This window comes from Schistocerca serialis, chromosome 4, assembly GCF_023864345.2.
Source record: "Schistocerca serialis cubense isolate TAMUIC-IGC-003099 chromosome 4, iqSchSeri2.2, whole genome shotgun sequence".
Taxonomy (NCBI): Eukaryota; Metazoa; Arthropoda; class Insecta; order Orthoptera; family Acrididae; genus Schistocerca; species Schistocerca serialis.
In genome coordinates, this window is record NC_064641.1 from 50,947,425 (window position 1) to 50,966,488 (window position 19,064).

The 19,064-nt window shown below is 42.4% G+C and overlaps 1 protein-coding gene across 1 annotated transcript in view; it reads left to right on the forward strand.

Annotated features, from left to right (window-relative positions):
* LOC126474919 (protein ELYS) overlaps positions 1-19,064 on the forward strand; it is a 350,083-nt gene that overhangs the window by 145,966 nt on the left and 185,053 nt on the right. The window contains exons 14-16 of the mRNA XM_050102423.1: positions 6,602-6,713; positions 7,421-7,584; positions 13,510-13,622. Coding sequence (XP_049958380.1) covers positions 6,602-6,713; positions 7,421-7,584; positions 13,510-13,622 — 389 coding nt within the window. The remainder of the gene's footprint in view (positions 1-6,601; positions 6,714-7,420; positions 7,585-13,509; positions 13,623-19,064) is intronic.

Below are 19,064 nucleotides of genomic sequence, written 5' to 3' on the forward strand. Positions count from 1 at the left end.
TCCAGTGCCAACAGAAAATAAAGTTCGTAAGAGCCACAATGCAATTAGTGTGGAGTTTACTAACATCGTATTTCCATAAAATAGCTACAATTTTTTTGTAACAATATTACAAAGAGGAAGTTTGCTGCTCACCATGTAGCGGACATGTAGAGTCGCAGACAGGCGCAAAAAAAGACTGTCACAATATAAGCTTTTGACCAACAAGGACTTTGTTGAAAATAGACACCCCCCCCCCCCCCCCCACACACACACAACTGCAGCCTCTGGTAGCTGAATCCACACTATGAGTAACAGCAGCAGTGCATGTTGGGAGTGGCATCTGGGTGGGGCAAGGACGAGGCTGGGGCAGGGAGGGGGAGGGATAGCAGGGTGGGGGTAGGGGACAACGAAGTGCTGCTGGGGAGTGTGCAAGGATGAGGTGGAGAGAGGATAGGGCAGCTAGGTGCAGTTGGAAGATTAGATGGAGGGCAGGGGATAGGTGGGGAGGGGGAGGGGAGGTTGCGGCAAAGGAGAGAAGCATAAAGAATGGGTGCATTGGAATGACGGCTGTGTACTGCTGGATGGACTGGAAATACGGAAGTGGCTGGATGGGTGAGAAAAATGACTAATGAAGGTTGAGGCCAGGAGGGTTACAGGAACGTACGATATATTGCAGGGAGAGCTCCCTCCTGCTCAGTTCAGAAAAGCTGGTGTTGGTGGGAAGGATTCATATGGTACAGGCTGTGAAGCAATCATTGAAATGCTCAGCAACAGGGTGGTCCAGTAGTTTCTTGGCCACAGTTTGTCGACAATGAAGTAAGGGGTTGGGAGCATGGGTTTTATAAGGATGGACAAATATATTGTGTAGGTGTGGTGGACGGCAGAATACCACTGTGGGAGGGGTAGGAAGAATAGTGGGCAGGACATTTCTCATTTCAGGGCACGATGAGAGGTATTTGGAATTGTGGCAGAGAGTGTAATTCAGTTGCTCCAGTCCTGGGTGGTACAGAGTTTCGAGGGGAATACTCCTCTGTGGCCAGATGGTGGGACTTTGCGGGGTGTGGGAGACTGGAAAGATAAGTCACGGGAGATTTGTTTTTGTACAAGGGTGGGAGGATAATTATGGTTTGTGAAGGCTTCAATGAGACCCTCGGCATATTGTGAGAGTGTCTGCTGATCACTGCAGATGTGATGACCATTGGTGGCTAGGCTATGGAAGGGACTTTGTGGTATGGAACGGGTGGCAGCTGTCAAAGTGGAGTTGTTGCTGGTGGTTAGTAGGTTTTATATGGACAGAGGTATTGGTGTAGCCATCTTTGAGGTTGAGGTCAACATCTAGGACGGTGGCTTGTTGGGTTGAGTAGGACCAGGTGAAGCAAAAGGGGGAAACATTGTTGAGGTTCTGGAGGAATGTGAATAGGGTTTCTGCACCCACTTTCCAGATTGCAAAGATGTCATCAGTGTATCTGAACCAGGTGAGGGGTTTAGGATTCTGGGTTTTTAGGAAGGATTCCTCTAGATGACTCTTGAATAGGTTGGCATAGGATGGTGCAGTGTGGGTGCCCATAGCCGTACCCTGAATTTGTTTGAAGGTAATGGCTTCAAAGGAGAAGTAATTGTGGGTGAGGATATAGTTGGTCAAGGTGACTAGGAAGAAAGTTGTTGCTTTTGAATCCGTTGGGCATTAGGAAAGGTAGTGTTCAACAGCGGTAAGGCCATGGGCATTTGGGATGTTAGTGTAAAGAGAGGTGGCGTCAGTAGTGATGAGCAGGGCACCATGTGGTAAAGGGACAGGAACTGCTGCGAGTCAGGGGAGGAAATGGTTGGTATCTTTTATATGGGAGGGTAGGTTCCCGGAAATTGTTAGCTATAGTAATTTCAATTTTTGGTATTCTGTTGTGTCCTTATATGGACCCAAGACTATTTCAAGCAACAAATCTTTTTTGTGTGCAGAGAAATCTGAAGATCACTCCTTTTTTCTTTTTACTTTCCTCTATCTTGGGCTCAATGTCCTCAAAAATAAATGTTTTTCTACAATGTATGATTAATATGTAATGTCAAAGCATGACATTTGTGTTGATAGCCAATTTTAGCATGTTGATAAGCATGCTTTGTGCTAACTCAGTTCAACACTGAACCTTCTTTGGTGGATCAAAGTTTAGTATTACACAGTAGACCTTTGTCCTGAACAATGTTCAGGCATTGAACTAAAATCAAAATTGACCTCCAGTCAGTAATTTTTATACAGTCGGAGCTCAGTTGATGGGTGTGCTGAGACTTAATTTTGCGTATGAGATTCCGTGAACAACTATGGTTGGGGAAAAGAAATTCTCATTCTGTCATTATGAAGACAAAAACCAGAAGTTGCATTTGTAGTGCTGTCTGATACATGGGCATTGTGTGTCATTCTCTACATTCAAAAGAAACCTGTATGTTTACTTGTCCACTGCATCTGTCCTGCAAAGCTGAGTTCGTAGCACTCATTCTCCATCCACGTGGCACGGCATCACTTGTTTTCAGAGCAGGCAAGCACTCACAGATTGTGGCCAAACAGGCGCTTGCCCCATTCTGTGTAGCTAAGAAGCATTGAGGCTAGTCTTGTTGCAACCCAAAGGAAGGCCTGCAGAAGAGCATTGTGCCGCTCCACTTTGCAGCTTTGTGACCTATGTATATCCATGTGCTATCCATGCAGCTATGAAAGCCATGCAAGCAACTGTGTCATTAGATGAGGTAGTATTATTAATCTTTGGCAATGTCGGGCAAGCTGTACAAAGCATGTTCTCTCTCTCTCTCTCTCTCTCTCTCTCTCTCTCTCTCTCTCTCTCTCTCACACACACACACACACACACACACACACACACACACACACACACACACCTACACACATATATATACACTGCAGCAGAATGAACCCCCTGCAGGAAGAATGCACACTTCAGTGCTCTAATGCTAACCAAGATATGCCAGAAAATTACATAACCAAAGTGCAATCCCAGTATCTTCACTGTCCTAAAATGTATCTGCTGGTAGAACTCAATGACAACTGAACAGCAAATAAAGGAAATGTAGTGTGGGCCAAGGAAGTGTAATAACATGGCTAATGTTATCAATATGTGAAAGATTTGTTAGTGTTGTCAACGCAGTCGGATTCTTCATTCAAAATGCTTTTGTCTGTGTGAAAGTCTCATTTCTGAATAAGAGAATGAAAGTATAAGTATAAGAAAATGAAAACTTATTTAAGCTGTATTTCTACTTTGTGTACTGAAGGGAGCTTACTCTAAATGTCATTAAGTGAAAGGTAATGTCACTGAGTAAAAGTATTTCATGTCAAGATTATTAGTCAACTTCTTGGAACCTGCTACATATTTTAAAAGACCTAGGAAAAACATTAATAAGCACTATGAAATGAAATGAAATGGAAAGCAAAGAAATGTACAACCACATATAGGGAAGGTGAGCGGAAGGCTTAGGTTCGGTTCTAGGGAGGCATGATGCATCTGTTAGGGAAACACTTAAAAGTTGGCTAGTGTGATCTAGTTGAAAATACTGCTTCAGTGTTTGGAATCTTGTCATCTAGAGCTGACAGCCAATGTTGAAGGAATTCATAGAGTGCTATCATAACAGCTTTGTATAACCCACATGGAAATATAACAGTGATATCCTTGTCACTTAAATGGAAATGTTTGGAAGAGTTTCACAAATTTAGTGAATGGTATTTGAGCTACACAGTCCTGTAGCACCCATTGTATATTTCACATAGGGATCACAAGATAGTTTGTAGTGTTTTTGGAGGAATCCCAAAAGGCTCAACCCCTGGCAGTCTCTTCAGACCTACATCATTAACTGTGGGATTGGTCCCATGAGATTTCTTTGTGTGTGCTAGTCGTGTGGACCAACGTCCAGATTTGTGTGGTTGAATTATTGAAGTGATAGGACTGATTGCACCAGTGGTCCTTTCAAATATGGATATGCGAAACAAATCATCTAAATATGGCCACTTCTACAATTAGTACACATAGATGTCTAATAAAACTCCATAAATACCTCCCCTCTTATTTGTTGCTCTTAATACAGCAAGGACAGTGACTAGATGTTAAGAGTCCTAGTTTTTCAATAACCCAATCTGAACAACTGTAAGTTCTTAAGTAACAAAATGTTATGTGATACAGAATGAGCATTTTTCTCTATCATTTGGATTGCAAGATGTGTGTGAAGTTAATTTTTTTAAAAAAAGGGTGCAGTCTCAAAGAGATTAACATGAAGAAAATTTTTAGTTCGTTATCAGAATATAATAAAATATGAGAAAGTGTGATAAGAACAAAGAAGAAATACAGATACCGTAGAGAAGGAAAGTTTTCTTCAGTTCCAGCTCTAATGTTTGTAGATCCTATTAATCATTCCCACCCACTTTTTGTATAAGTTGAGCTATGTTGGAAACATTGTCTTGAAAACTTTGTACTTTTGGTGAGATTCTTAAGATTTGCCTTCAACAACCACCTCACTGTTAAACTCAATTATTATGAGTGGGCTCCAGCACAGACCCACTGTGATGATTGAGTTTGTTCATTATAGTTGTATGGTCTATTCATCCAGTGCATTTCACATAAGTATCTCCATGGTGTACGCTCCAGCACAGAACTCTCGTTTCTTCTTGTGGTATACTATCAAGGCTGTGGGACAAACAGCTCAAGCCGAGTTTCTGATATTTACAAGCAGTGACGTAATCAGGTGCTATAGATAAGGCTGTGGTTGATCTTTCTGAACAATCCAGCTATTCCGTATATTTTTCAAAATGCTTTTTTACATGAGATCAAACAATGGAAAATCCAGGATGGAGTGTAACAATATTATGAGAAGGAAAGTTGCCGATCACCATATAGTGGAGATGCTGAGTCACAGATAGGCCATCAAAAAGACTCACAATTATAGCTTTCAGCAATTAAGGCTGTCATCAACAATAGACACACACATGCACACATACTCACGCAAATGCAACTCACACACACGGCTGCAGTCTCAGGCAACTAAAGCCACAATGTAAGCAGCAGCACCAGTGCATGATGGGAGTGGTGACTGGGTGGGGGTAAGGAGGATGCTGGGGCAGGGAGGAGGAGGTATAGTGTGGTAGGGGTGGCAAACAGTGAAGTGCTGCAGGTTAGATGGAGGGCAGGGGAGAGGGGGGGGGGGAGTAGTGGAAAAGGAGAGAAATAAAAAGACTGGGTGTGGTGGTGGAGTGACAGCTGTGCAGTGCTGGACTGGGAACAGGGAAGGGCTCAGTGGGTGAGGACAGTGACTAACGAAGGTTGAGGCCAGGAGGGTCACGGGAACATAGGATGCATTGCAGGGAAAGTTACCACCTGCGCAATTCAGAAACGCTTGTGTTGGTGGGGAGGATCCATATAGTACAGGCTGTGAAGCAGTCATCGAAATGAAGGATATCATGTTTGGCAGAGTGTTTAACAACAGTTGTTTCTTCGGCACAGTTTGTCAGTGGCCATTCCAGTGGACAGACTGCTTGTTGGTCATCATGCCCTCATAGAATGCAGCACAATGGTTGCAGCTTAGTTTGTAGACCACATGACTGATTTCACAGGTAGCCCTGCCTTTGATGGGATAGGTGATGTTAGTGACCGGACTGGAGTAGGTGGTAGTGGGAGGATATATGGGACAGGTCTTGTGTCTAGGTCTATACAGGGCCATGAGCCATGAGGTAGACCTAGATCCAAGACCTGTCTCGTACACCCTCCCAGTACCCCCTACTATAGTTTGGTCACTAACATCACCTATCCCATCAAAAGCAGGGCTACTTGTGAAACTAGTCACGTCTACAAGCTAAGCTGCAACCATTGTGCTGCATGACATCCAACAAGCCATCTGTCTGCTGGAATGGCCACTGACAAACTGTGCTCAACAAACAAGTGGACCACCCTGTTGCTAAACATGCTGCCAAACATGATGATGTCCTTCATTTCGATGACTGATTCACAGCCTGTGCCATATGGAGCCTTCCCACCAACACAAGCTTTTCTGAATTGTGCAGGTGGGAACTTTTCCTGCAATATATCCTGTGTTCCCGTAACCCTCCTGGCCTCAACCTTCACTAGTCACTGTCCTCTCCCACTGAGCCCCTTCCCTGTTCCCAGTCCAGCACTACACAGCCGTCACTCCACCACCTCACCCAGCCTTTTTACTTCCCACCTTTCCTGCTATTGCCCCGCCTCTCCTCTCTCTGCCTCTCCCCTGCCCTCCGTTTAACCTGCAGCAATTCACTGTCGCCACCCCCACCATACTATCCCCCCCCCCCCCCCCTGCCCCAGCCTCCTCCTTACCCCCACTCCCATCATGCACTGCTGCTGCTGCTCGCTGTGTGGTTTGTTGCCTGAGACTGCAGTCGTGTGTGTGAGTTGCATTTGTGTGTGTGTGTGTGTGTGTGTGTGTGTGTGTGTGTGTGTGTTTGTTTGTTTGTTTGTTTGTCTTTTGTTGACAAAAGCCTTATTGGCCAAAAGCTATAATTGTGAGAGTCTTTTTTTACGTGAGATTATTTCGGAATCTAATTTTCATGTGATGCTGCAATTGAATTTCCAAGATGATGAGGTAATTGCAACATTTGATGTATTTTCAGGTATGCAGGTGCAATTAACTATCTAATAAAGTTTCCAGCTGCATTCTACATGAGACCAAGCATTATTAAAATAACTCAAGCAATGTGGCTGCTTGATCATAAAGACTTTGAGGTGAGTCTGATATTTAATAAACTATGTCATCACCTATGCATAAATAGCTTCTTGCCTTTCAAATTATTATAAGAAGAAATTATTTGCTGTCTCATAGTGTTGAGCTGTAGGTATGTGATGTGTAAGATATTTGTGATCAGCAGTATTATTTTGCAGCAGCTGTGGATATGATTTCTAGCCACTAAAAAACGTTAACTAACTTCAGTTAAAAATCAATAGACTTTTGATGCTTACATAAGCTGTAAAGCAGCTTAATAATATTAGCTATTTTTGAAAGAAAAGAAAACTGCTGCATTCCCTATTAATGTAAGCAGCTACTATTTATCTGGTATTGCTTGGTATTTGCTTGAGAACACCGATGATAGTCAAGTAATGTCATTCATCTAAACACTGAGAACAGCGGCCTGTTTGCATTTTGCAGTTCTGATAAAAAAGTTTTAATTTTCTTTAGAATTTTACAGAGTTTTATATTCTCTTATCTTCTGTCTGCAGGTAGTTCGTTAACCAAATGATAGTGAGTAAACAAGTCATAGTTCTCATGTACCAGTGATAACATTTGGACCACTGTTGAATGGAAAATATGAGGAAAGAATTAAACAAAGTTTCCACTGTTAATTAAAGAATGAAGTGAATGATACTGTACCTTTAGAAATTTGTGCTATCTTATAAAGTCAGCTGTGGTGTAGCAAAGTTATGCTTGTTTCCAGGAAGCACTTCGAATGCTGCTGGATCCCATGATCAGACCTACAGATCTGGAACAGTGGCAGCATCGTGCCATTGCACTTGCATTTCTCAAGCAAGGGAAAGCGGACCTTGCTTTGGACTACATAGTGTGTCGGAATGTCCCACTAGACACATTTGAAGATATAAAGTATGCATAAATATACTATATCCTAGTATGTAATAACAGTATGAAACTTTTTCCTTTTTTGTATTTGGCAATATTCAGTAATTTCCACATTATTTTTATCAGTGTGCTACTATCAGATTGACACCTTGAGAATTAAGTCACTTACATGCCTTGTAGATGATGACCACTATAATCATTGAGATGAGACAGCAAAGTGCTGTGTTCTTTGTATACAATTGTGCATGTGTATGCATGCACATGCTCATTATATATCCTTGTTGTACTGGAGGACTTACACTAGTAGAGTTTTCCTCTTAATATTGTATTTGTGAATATCGATGTTGTTTTCATTCTCGAAAGGATTGTTGACACCAAATCTTATCATATCATATGCATATTGCATACCTTTTTGTATTCCCAGCTACTACTTATAACTACAAATTTGTACCTCATAAGTATAAATGATTTCCTCTTTGGCAATTAATATTTTTACCTAAGTGCAAAGTTGCAACATTATATAAACTTCAGTGAATTAAAAGATACAAAATTTATTGAGACATTATTTTAATGTCCCTGAAATTGGCAACTATTCTTTTTGGAAAAGTTGTTGTATCTGTTCACTTTAACTGATGTGTAATATTACTGTTACATGTTATTTTTGCTTAAATTTTACCCTGAGAAACTTCAACCTTAGTTACAGTTACCTATTTCATATATACTGATCAGCCAGAACATAATGACCACCTACCTACTATCGATATAAATCCATCCAGGCGATAGCAGTGCCACCAGACGAGGAATGACTGCTAGTCAGAAACGGGAACAATGCACGTAGTATCAGGGAGTGTGCTGTCTTTGTGTAGAATGAGGAAGGTGCGTGGTCTATCTGAGATTGACCAAAGGCAGATTGTGATGACCTGAAGGCTTGGCACAAGCATTTTGGACTGCTTGACTTGCGGGGTGTTTGAGGAGTGCTTTGATGAGTGTCTTCAGCATGTGACGAAATCAAGGTGAAACCACGTCCAGACATCATGGCGTTGGGCGACTGCTCCTCATTATGTGCCACATGTTGTAGGCTGGGCAGACTGGTAAAACAGGACAGGTGGCAAACTGTGGGGGAACTAAATGAAACTTTAATGCTGGGCTGTGTCCAAACACAAATTGCACCAAACACTCCTAATGATGGCCCTCCACTGCCAACGATCTACCCATGTGCCGATGTTAACACCATGACATCTGCAACTGTGACTGAAACGGGCACTGATCATTGGCACTAGATATTGGTGTACTGGCAGAGCATTGCATGGTCTGATGAGTCCCGATAGCTTCATCACCATGCTGATGGGAGGGCAGGAATCCGCCATCTTTCTGGGGAACAGCTTGTTAATACCATCTACTGTGAGAGTAAATGTGCTGGCAGCAACTCCTTTATGCTCTGGGGAACATTCATGTAGGCACCCATGGGTCCAGTGGTGCTCGTGCAAGGCACTGTGATGGCCAAGGGTGTTGTACATTGGTTGCAGACCACGTAAACACCTTCATGAACACTCATGTTTCCCAATAGCAGTGGTATTTTTCAGTAAGATAATGTGCCATGTCACAAGACCAGCACTGTGACAGATTGGTTCGAGGAACACAATGGCATGTTCAAAATTCTGCGCTGGCCTCTCAACTTGCCAGATCTTTGAACGTGTTCTGGGTGATTAGTGTATCAATTTTGATAATAGTACATTTTGCAGATTGCATAACAGAATCCCTTGTCTTTTCTAATTTTAAAATTATAACATTTGGAAAACTATTTAAAGGGCTTCTCAAAAACATCACTTAAATATTTGTCATTTCTTCGCTTTGTGTAATTGTTCCAAATTTAACAGATATATTTTACGCGCAGCAAGAATGGGAATGGTTCTGTTGTCAAATGTTCTGGAACACCCTTTTCAATTTCTCCCCACACAATGAAATATTTGAATTATTAAACAAGTATATTACACATCTGTTTTTCGAATCATCATTGGTTTTTAACTTTTCTGACAGTTAATTATGATACTTCTCTCATATTGCAAGTGCACATGACAAAAATCATAATGGATATATTTTTATACAAGGCTAGAGCACACCTTTTTTAGTGGAAAAGGCATCGAATAGCAGACTGCTGCATGGAGAAGAGTGATACGTAGCTACCGTATTTTCTCGAATGTAAGCCGCATTCGAATCTAAGCCGCACCTGAAAAATGAGACTCGAAAAAAAGGAAAAAAAATTTTCCCGAATCTAAGCCACACCTGAAATTTGAGACTCGAAATTCAAGTGGAGAGAAAAGTTTTAGGCCGCACCTCCAAATCGAAACAAAGTTGGTCCATTGTAATATGAGACACAATTTAGGTCGAATGAATGACGATACAGCCACAGTAGTTTGGTTCGAGAGGTAAGCTTAGCAGTTACGCTTTACCAGGTAGCCGTTGCTAAGTGTCGGTCCGTATTTATACGGGTACCCTTGCTTTTTCACGTGCTTCGTCTGGTTTGAATTGATTGCTTATTTTTCTTTGATCTGATAAGTTCCGTTCTCTTTGTTATAGGTGTTTATGTCTCTGTAAGCTGAAGATGCATTACTGTACTGTGTCATACATTGTTTGTCGCATTCTGATAGTGAGTGTTTATGGCATGTCGTCGCTCGTGGCAAGGCTTGCTTTTGTGCGTGCTACCGCCGCTTACAATTTAAAATAAAAATAAAAATGAGAGGAATCGTCTCATTAGCGAAACAATGGCAAGAGACTGCTATTTGTTGTTACTTACACTGCTGCTTTCTTTGATAATGATCAACAAGAACCGAATAATAGACTGCGTATGATAGATGATGTTCTGAACGAGAGTTTAGCGAAAATTTTTCTCCGTTTGAAAATCTTTGCAGACGCCTCTTTAGTACATTACATTCTGTACAGAAATTAGAGTCATCTTAGGTTTAAAAATCTAGTCAATTGCCGTGCTTCAATTCTGACTGTATCATTATTACGCATAAGAATAATACGATTATATAAACATGACATGATATGTATATTCTTCCGCGTTTGCTGTTGTCTCACTCTAGTTTCGTAGTTAATTAGGCAGACATAATTTAAATGAGATAGCAGCAAACATGAAAGAATACGTGACAAAATGTTTATATTCGTATTATTCTTATGGTGAAGAGAATACTGCATGTGATTCACAATTCATAAAAGTTCCTATTAGCAACCATCTCTTCTCACAGGTAGGAAAAAATTCAGAACGTAGAGTTGGCCATATTGACACAAAAATCCCTAACAGCCTTGCCAGTCGGATTTTCGTAGTACATTGAAAAGCTGCACTATTCGAAGATGAACAATACGGAATTTGTATTTACTTCGATGGTGAATGTATGAAAATGCAGTGGTCGAAACTCGGGGCGGAGGAAACAAAGCTCGTCTTCCACTTTTTTTTTTTATTTACCACAGAGGTTTTGGCGCCAGTATTTATCTTTGTGCCTGCAAAGCATGCCTGTGTAGCGCTAGATATATTCGACGGTAGAAGTTAGTTGTGGCGGCACCTACCAACATTTTTCAGAACTTCCGCTTACTTTGCACTCGATTCTAAGCCGCAGGTGGTTTTTTGGGTTACAAAAACCGGAAAAAAAAGTGCGGCTTAGATTCGAGTAAATACGGTAATCTTTCAAAGATCTCTCTAAAAGTCACACACACACACACACACACACACACACACTAAGCTCCTTGCATCTTTAATTGAAATTTATATTGAAGGTCATTCAATTCAGGGTGACAATACACGTCACACTTCCAGTACTTCTCATACCTATATGTTTAGTCTTCCATTTCATGTTATTCACTGAAATTTATGACTTCTTATATACTCTGTAACAAGGATAATGGAATGTAGTCTAATTAAGTCGGGTGATGCTGAGGGAATTAGATTAGGAAATGAGGCACTTAAAGTAGTAAAGGAGTCTTGCTATTTGGGGAGCAAAATAACTGATGAAGTAGAGAGGATATAAAATGTAGGCTGGCAATGGCAAGGAAAGCGTTTCTGAAGAAGAGAAATTTGTTAACATCGAGTATTGATTTAAGTGTCAGGAAGTCATTTCTGAAAGTATTCGTATGGAGTGTAGCCATGTATGGAAGTGAAACATGGACGATAAATAGTTTGGACAAGAAGAGAATAGAAGCTTTCGAAATGTGGTGCTACAGAAGAATGCTGAATATTAGATGGGTAGATCACATAACTAATGAGGAAGTATTGAATAGGATTGGGGAGAAGAGAAGTTTGTGGCACAACTTGACCAGAAGAAGGGATCGGTTGGTAGGACATGTTCTGAGGCATCAAGGGATCACCAATTTAGTATTGGAGGGCAGCGTGGAGGGTAAAAATCGTAGAGGGAGACCAAGAGATGAATACACTAAGCAGATTCAGAAGGATGTAGGTTGCAGTAGGTACTGGGAGATGAAAAAGCTTGCACAGGATAGAGTAGCATGGAGAGCTGCATCAAACCAGTCTCAGGACGTAAGACCACAACAACAACATATACTCTGTGTGCAAATGTACAGTTCATAGCAGACGGTACATTGTATCAGTATTTCCTACTGCAGTTGTATATTGAGGGAGGACAAAAATGACTGTCTATATACCTCTGTATTCCCAATAATCTTTTCTTCTGTTCTCATGATTGTCTTCTTTGTTCCAAAGATTCACATGAAAGTTCCCTCAGCATTTCTGTTACAACTTTGAATGGCGATACCAATATGTTACAATCCTAGCTGTGTGTCCCTGAATGAAATGCCTTGAGACAAAACACACAGTTTCTAATTGTACTACTTATTGTGTTACACTTTTAATATAAGATCATACCTGTTAATGAGTAGATTATGTCAGCTTTTTAAATTTAGTCATTAGTTATGCAAAATATTGAAAATCAAATTTTTGTGTACCCTGGAAGCTATTAGATAGGAGAACTGCAAATGGGTGTGAGTACCATGTCCTGTGTTTGAGGATGATCGTTCAGTAATATAAATTCATCAAGACAGTCACAAATTGGAAAATCCAGGATTGAATGTAACAACATTATGAGAAGGAAAGTTGCTACACACCATATAGCGGAGACGCTACTCAGCATCTCCGCTATATGGTGAGTAGCAACTTTCCTTCTCATCATATTGTTACTATCACAAATTTGCAAAGATACACCATATGATTGTTCTTTGGCAGTCAATTATGTCTTACAGTGTATATTGCCTCTCAGGAGTCTGGGGAAACCGAATCTACCTGTACACCTGCATCTATTGTGTGCAAGGTGTCATGTATGAATAAAGCCACCAAACACCACACAGTTTTAATCTGCCAGGAAGTTTCATATCAGCGCACACTCCGCTGCAGAGTGAAAATCTCATTCTGGAAACACGTGTTTTGTCTCTTGTCATCATATTTTTCCATACGCATTTAAACAAAAATTCTAAATATCACAACAGTTATGCAAACAATTTGTTTAAAGGCAAGACTGCCCTTAACACAGCTGGTTGAACACTGCACTTGTTTATTAGGCATAATTCTATCAGATATTCAAATTGACTTTCCTAGTCAGTTACAGGGGACCAACAGTTTAACCATGTTCTGAACCATGGTGCAGTTACTTTTTTCAAATTGGCAAATCACTGTCAGTGGTGAGAAAAACAATAAGAACAGAGACATTTCTTGAATTGTTTGAAGACTGAAACAAACTGTGGATGTTTAAGCTGACCCATACTGTTTTATCAGCGTAAGCCATACACGTTGTTTTCTCTGCGTAAGCCACACACATTTTATGTATAGTGCAATAAATATTATATTTAAAAAATTAGACAATACTTTTTCAGTATTCTTTCTTATTTAAATATATGCTTTGTTAGAGGAAAACACACTGGTAAATGTTATTAATTTTATTTCAGATTAAAAATCTCAATTTTAATTGAAAATAAGAAAGTTTTGGAGGCTTACGAATGCCAGAGCATGTACTCAATTGGAGAAAGCAACCGAGAGTTGATGGAGTTTTTTCTTCGTGGTAATGTGTTAATATTTACTCTTTGTTTTACTCTTTCTGCATGCATTATAAGAATATTTCAGATAGTTCATAACAAAATTGCACAAATAATAAATTATCCTGCTACACTGAAGTTATCTGCCTAGTAATAAACAAAGCCCTCATTTTGAAGGTTGATTTGAATACACATTGTTGTCATACTGGAGGTGTGTTCTTCCTTTCCTCTGCTTTTGAACTGACTTAATCAGCCAATTACAGGATTGTGTACAGTTTAATGTGAACTCTAAACCACAGTGCAACATACATTTCATGCATTAGTTACTGAAAGAGGCTATACAGGACAGAAAAGGAAAGTCCTTTGACCAACTGGAAGCTGAACCTCAGACCTTTCGATAGCACTTTATTTTGCTTAATTTAAATTATTTTTGTACAAACTTGTTTACGTTGTAGTATTACGAAGCTGAACCCTGGCAAGCTGTTGAAGGTTGTTATTTTACTCAGTGAAAACTGTGCGTGTTTCCTTCGCTTGTTTTAAATTACATGTAAGAGACACTAAAGAGCCAGAGGAACTGGTACACCTGCCTAATATCCTGTAGGGCCCCCACAAACGTACAGAAGTGCTGCAACACCACGTGGCGTGGACTCGACTCGTATCTGAAGAAGTGCTGGAGGGAACGGACACCATGAATCCTGAAGGGCTTTCCGTAAATCTGTAATGGTACAAGGGGGCAGAGATCTTTCCTGAACAGCACATTGCGAGGCGTCCCAGATATGCTGAGTAATGTTCATGTCTGAGGGGTTTGGTGGCCAACAGAAGTGTTTAAACACTGTCGTGTGGGGCGTTGCATTGTCCTGCTAGATTTGCCCATCTCCGTCAGAATGCACAATGGGCATGAATGGATGCGGTGATCAGACAGGATGCTTACGTATGTGTCACCTGTCAGAGTCGTATTTAGATGTATCAGGGGTCCCATGCCCCTCCAACTGCACATGCCCCACACCATTACAGAGCCTCCACCAGCTTGACCAATCCACTGCTGACATGCAGGGTCCATGGATTCATGAGGTTGCCTCCATACCCATACATGCCCATCCGCTCAATACAGTTTGAAACGATACTCGTCCGACCAGGCAGCATGTTTCCAGTCATCATCAGTCCAATGTCAGTGTTGAAGGGACCAGGCGAGGCATAAAGCTTTGTGTCGTGGAGTCATCAAGGGCATACGAGTGGGCTTTTGACTCCGAAAGTCCATATCGATGATGTTCAGTTGAATGGTTCACATGCTTGTGGATGGCCCAGCATTGAAATCTGCAGCAATTTGTGGTAGGGTTGCGCTTCTGTCATGTTGAACTACTCTCTTCACTCTTCATTGGACCCGTTCTTGCAGGAACTTTTTCCGGCTCTAGCGATGTCGGAGATTTGATGTTTTACTGGATTCCTGGTATTCACGGTATACTCGTGAAATGGTAGTATAGGAAAATCCCCACTTCGTGGCTGATTCGGAGATGGAGTGTTCCATCACTTGTGCGCCATCTATAACGCCACATTCAAACTCACTTAAGTCTTGATCACCTGCCTTTGTAGCAGCAGTAACTGATCTAACAACTGTGCCAGACACTTGTTGTCTTATATAGGCATTGCCAACCACAGTGCAGTATTCTGCCTGATTACGTCTCTGTGTTTGAATACGCATGCCGATTCCAGTTCCTTTGGTGCTTCAGTATATTACAGTGTAACTGCATTGCCGCAAGATGGAGTAATGTAAGCATTTAATCAGAATCTGCAGCCGTTAGACTTGGAACTTCGGTCCTCGGCTACTCTGTCAGGTTAATGTACAAGAGTAGGACTATATACCAAGAACACCCTGTTACAAATGCCTCATCTTTAGAGATTGTTTTCTATGATATCTGTAAAGGAACCTATATTGGCATCTTTGGAAGTGTTTTGAGTTGCCCCTTCTTCCTCCTCCTCCCTTTCTTTCTTTTTTTCTTTCTTTTTCTGTCTCATTATATCTCAAGGGTTGCAGCTAGGGCAAATTGTCAATTCTTGCCCATTCGAGGTGCACCAATGATAAGTTGTGAATCTGCTAGATATATTTCAGACCTGGTGTACCTAGTACCATAAAACATACATGTTTTGTGGTAGAAATGGATGTACAAAAGGCAATAGTGGCAGGAAAAATGATATTAAAGACATTGACAGACAGTAAGCAAAATTATTCTCTCTAATAGCCAAGTTGCAGAATTGATTTAAAGTGCTTCCAGCTCTTCTCCCAACCACCAACACCTATTTTGCCCATTTCTATGTCATTCCCATTTCCTTTGCGTCACTCCTGCCGCAATATACCCTTGCTCCTTCTTTCTGCACCAGTTTAGAAAAGTATCCCTTTCCCTGGCTAAAACCCTGTCCCACATCCTGTTTCTCAACTGCTGCATAAACCTTGGAGTCCCCCCCAAACAGCCTAGCTGTGAAGATTCCTTTATCTGGATCCACCCTTCTTTTCACAATGACCTATATCTTTTCAGATTCCGCCAATCCCTGGCCCTCACAAAAGTGGTACTGCAAAAATACATCTCCATGGCACAGGCATCTCAGTACTACCTCTCCTCCCTCCACAAGATTATTCTACTCTGCAATCCCTACTCTACACATCACATCTCCGAAATTGAATCCCTTGCTCTCCAGCACCTGGAGGGGCATTCCAGACACCACCTCCATAAATTACCCTACCTGCTGACACCCTACTGCCACCTCAGGGCACCACTATCCAATCCCTATCATACCCAAAGTGTTCTTGTCTACCCCTCATAGCAGCTAAACCCTGCCTAGCTGACCTTTTCAATTTGCCACATCCCCCAAAACTCCCTACTAACCCTCCACCAAAACCAGAGTCAAAACATTCCCGTAACACTGTCGTTATCCTTTCCTCCAAAACCCTCAGCTCCACAGAAGTTTCAGCCCTATCTGAAGGCCTCACCTTTAGCCCTACACCCAAATTTAACTAGCTGGATTTTAAAGACCTCCTCTCCTTCTCCCAATCCATGCAATGGAAGCATCGCCAATCCATCCTTCCAACCAAAACCACCCTTATTCCAACACTGAACCCGCCTTTGTGTTCCCCCCCTCCACACACACACACACACACACACACACACACACACACACACATTGGTCACCTTCCAGGAATTCCTTATCTCCAACTTAACCTCACCATCCTTCCCCATGTCCCTTCCTCACCCCCTTTCAGTAGAAGAAATAACAGCCATGCACAACCCCAAAACAAATCCAGACCTAATAATTGTACCTGCAGACAAAGGTTCCACCACTAAAACTTTGCCGCTGTAGTCCTATCCCAGAAGTCCAATTCAAACTTCAATCCCTGCTTAAAGCCTTAAGCCCTTCCCAAAACATCTCCCGTAAGTCCATTTTCCTCCTCACCCCTAAGACACCCTGCACACCCACCTTATTCATGCTCCCCAAAATCCACAAACCCAACAATCCTGGACACCCCTCTGTGGCGGTTAGTGTGCCCCCACTGAAAGAATTTCGGCACTTGTTGACCAACACCTCCAACCAATTGGTCATAATCTAGCTTCCCACATCAAAGATACCAACCATCTCTCCATCATCCGCACCCTACTCATCACTGTTGATGCCACCTCCGTACTCACCAACATCCCTGAGGCCCATGCCCTTACTGCTATTGAACACTACCTTTCCCAATGTCCTTCAGACTCCAAAGCCACTACCTCATTCCTCATACACTTTACTAACTTTATCCTAACCCACAACTACTTCTCATTTGCAGAGAGGTATATAAACAAAACTGCGGCACAGCCATGAACACCTGCATGGCACCTTCCTATGCCAACCTTTTAATGTGTCATCTAGAGGGAGACCTTCCTAGCCTCCCAAAACACCAAACCCCTAGTCTGGTTCAGGTTCCTTGATGATATCCATGATCTGGACTCAAGACCCTATATCTTCGTTCCTTCACAATTTCAACACTTTCTCTCCCACTGGCTTCTTGTGGTCCTCCTCACACCAGTGTGCCACCTTCCTAAATGTTGACCACCTCCTCTCTGATGGCTCCATATGCACCTCTGTCCACATTAAACCTGACAGCCACCAACAGTACCTGCATTTTGACAGGTGTCATTCCTTTCACACCAAAAAATCCCTGCGATATAGACTGGCTACCCGGGGACGGCGTGTCTGCAGTGACAAAAACTCACTTGCTCCATATACTGAAGGTCTCACTAAGGTCTTGACAGACAGGCACTATCACCTAGACATAGTCCGCAACTAGATCTCCTATGCTGTTTCCCTTGCAACCCCAAGCCTCTCACCATTCCCAAAAACCAGCCACAAAAATGTGTCCCTACGTCACCCAGTACCACTCCGGACTTCAACAACTCAACCACATCCTTTGCCAGGGCTTTGATTACCTGTCTTTGTGCCCTGAAAGGAGGCACATCTAATCTGAGATACTTCCCATCCTCCTAAAGTAATGTTCCGTCACCCACCCAACCTCCACAACCTCTTAGTCCATCCCTATGCCACTCCCAATCCCAACTTCTTGCCACAAGGATTATCCCCCTGTTGAAGACCCAGGTGCAAAACCTGCCCAATCCACCCACCTAGCATTTCGTACTTTAGTCCTGTCACAGGTTTACCCTACCTCATCAGGGGCCGTGTCACATTGAAAGGAGCCATGCCATTTACAAGCTCTGCTGCAATTATTGCACAGCTTTTTATATTGGTAAGAATACCAACCAGCTGTCCACCAAGATGAACGGCCACTGCCAAAGTAAACCACCCTGAGGCACAACATACAGCTGAACATAACACACTTCATTTCAATGGCTGCTCCACTACCCAAGCCATTCGCTACTTTTCTCCATCACCAGCTTTTCTGAACTGCGCAGATGGGAGTTATCCATACAACACTTTCTCTGCTCCTGTAATTAGCCTGGCCTCAACCTACAGTAACATACTGTCCCCACACCCTCCACCAAACAGTTTCCACCCCCGATGTCCTATCATCTCCTCCCCATTCTCTTCTCCCACCCTGCTTATTTGCAACCCTCTGCCGACACATTCGCCCATATTTCCCCACTCCTCTCCTTTTTTGCTCATCTTTTCCCACCTCTCTGCCCCACAACGCTTCATCTGTTGGAGACTAGTCCCTGCGCACCCCACCAGACAGTGTTTGTTTCTCTTCCCACATATACACTACTATTCCTTCCCCTCCCCCACCCCCTTTAGATTTCTGCTTGCATCCCACGTGATGTTGCATTTCGGCCTGAGGTGCTGGAGTTGGCAGTTTTGTGTGTGTGTGTGTGTGTGTGTGTGTGTGTGTGTGTGTGTGTGTGTGTGTGTGTGTGTGTGTACGCGCGCGCGCGCGTGCGCGTGCGCGTGCGCGTGGGCGTGGGCGTGGGCGTGTGCGTGTGTGTGTGTGT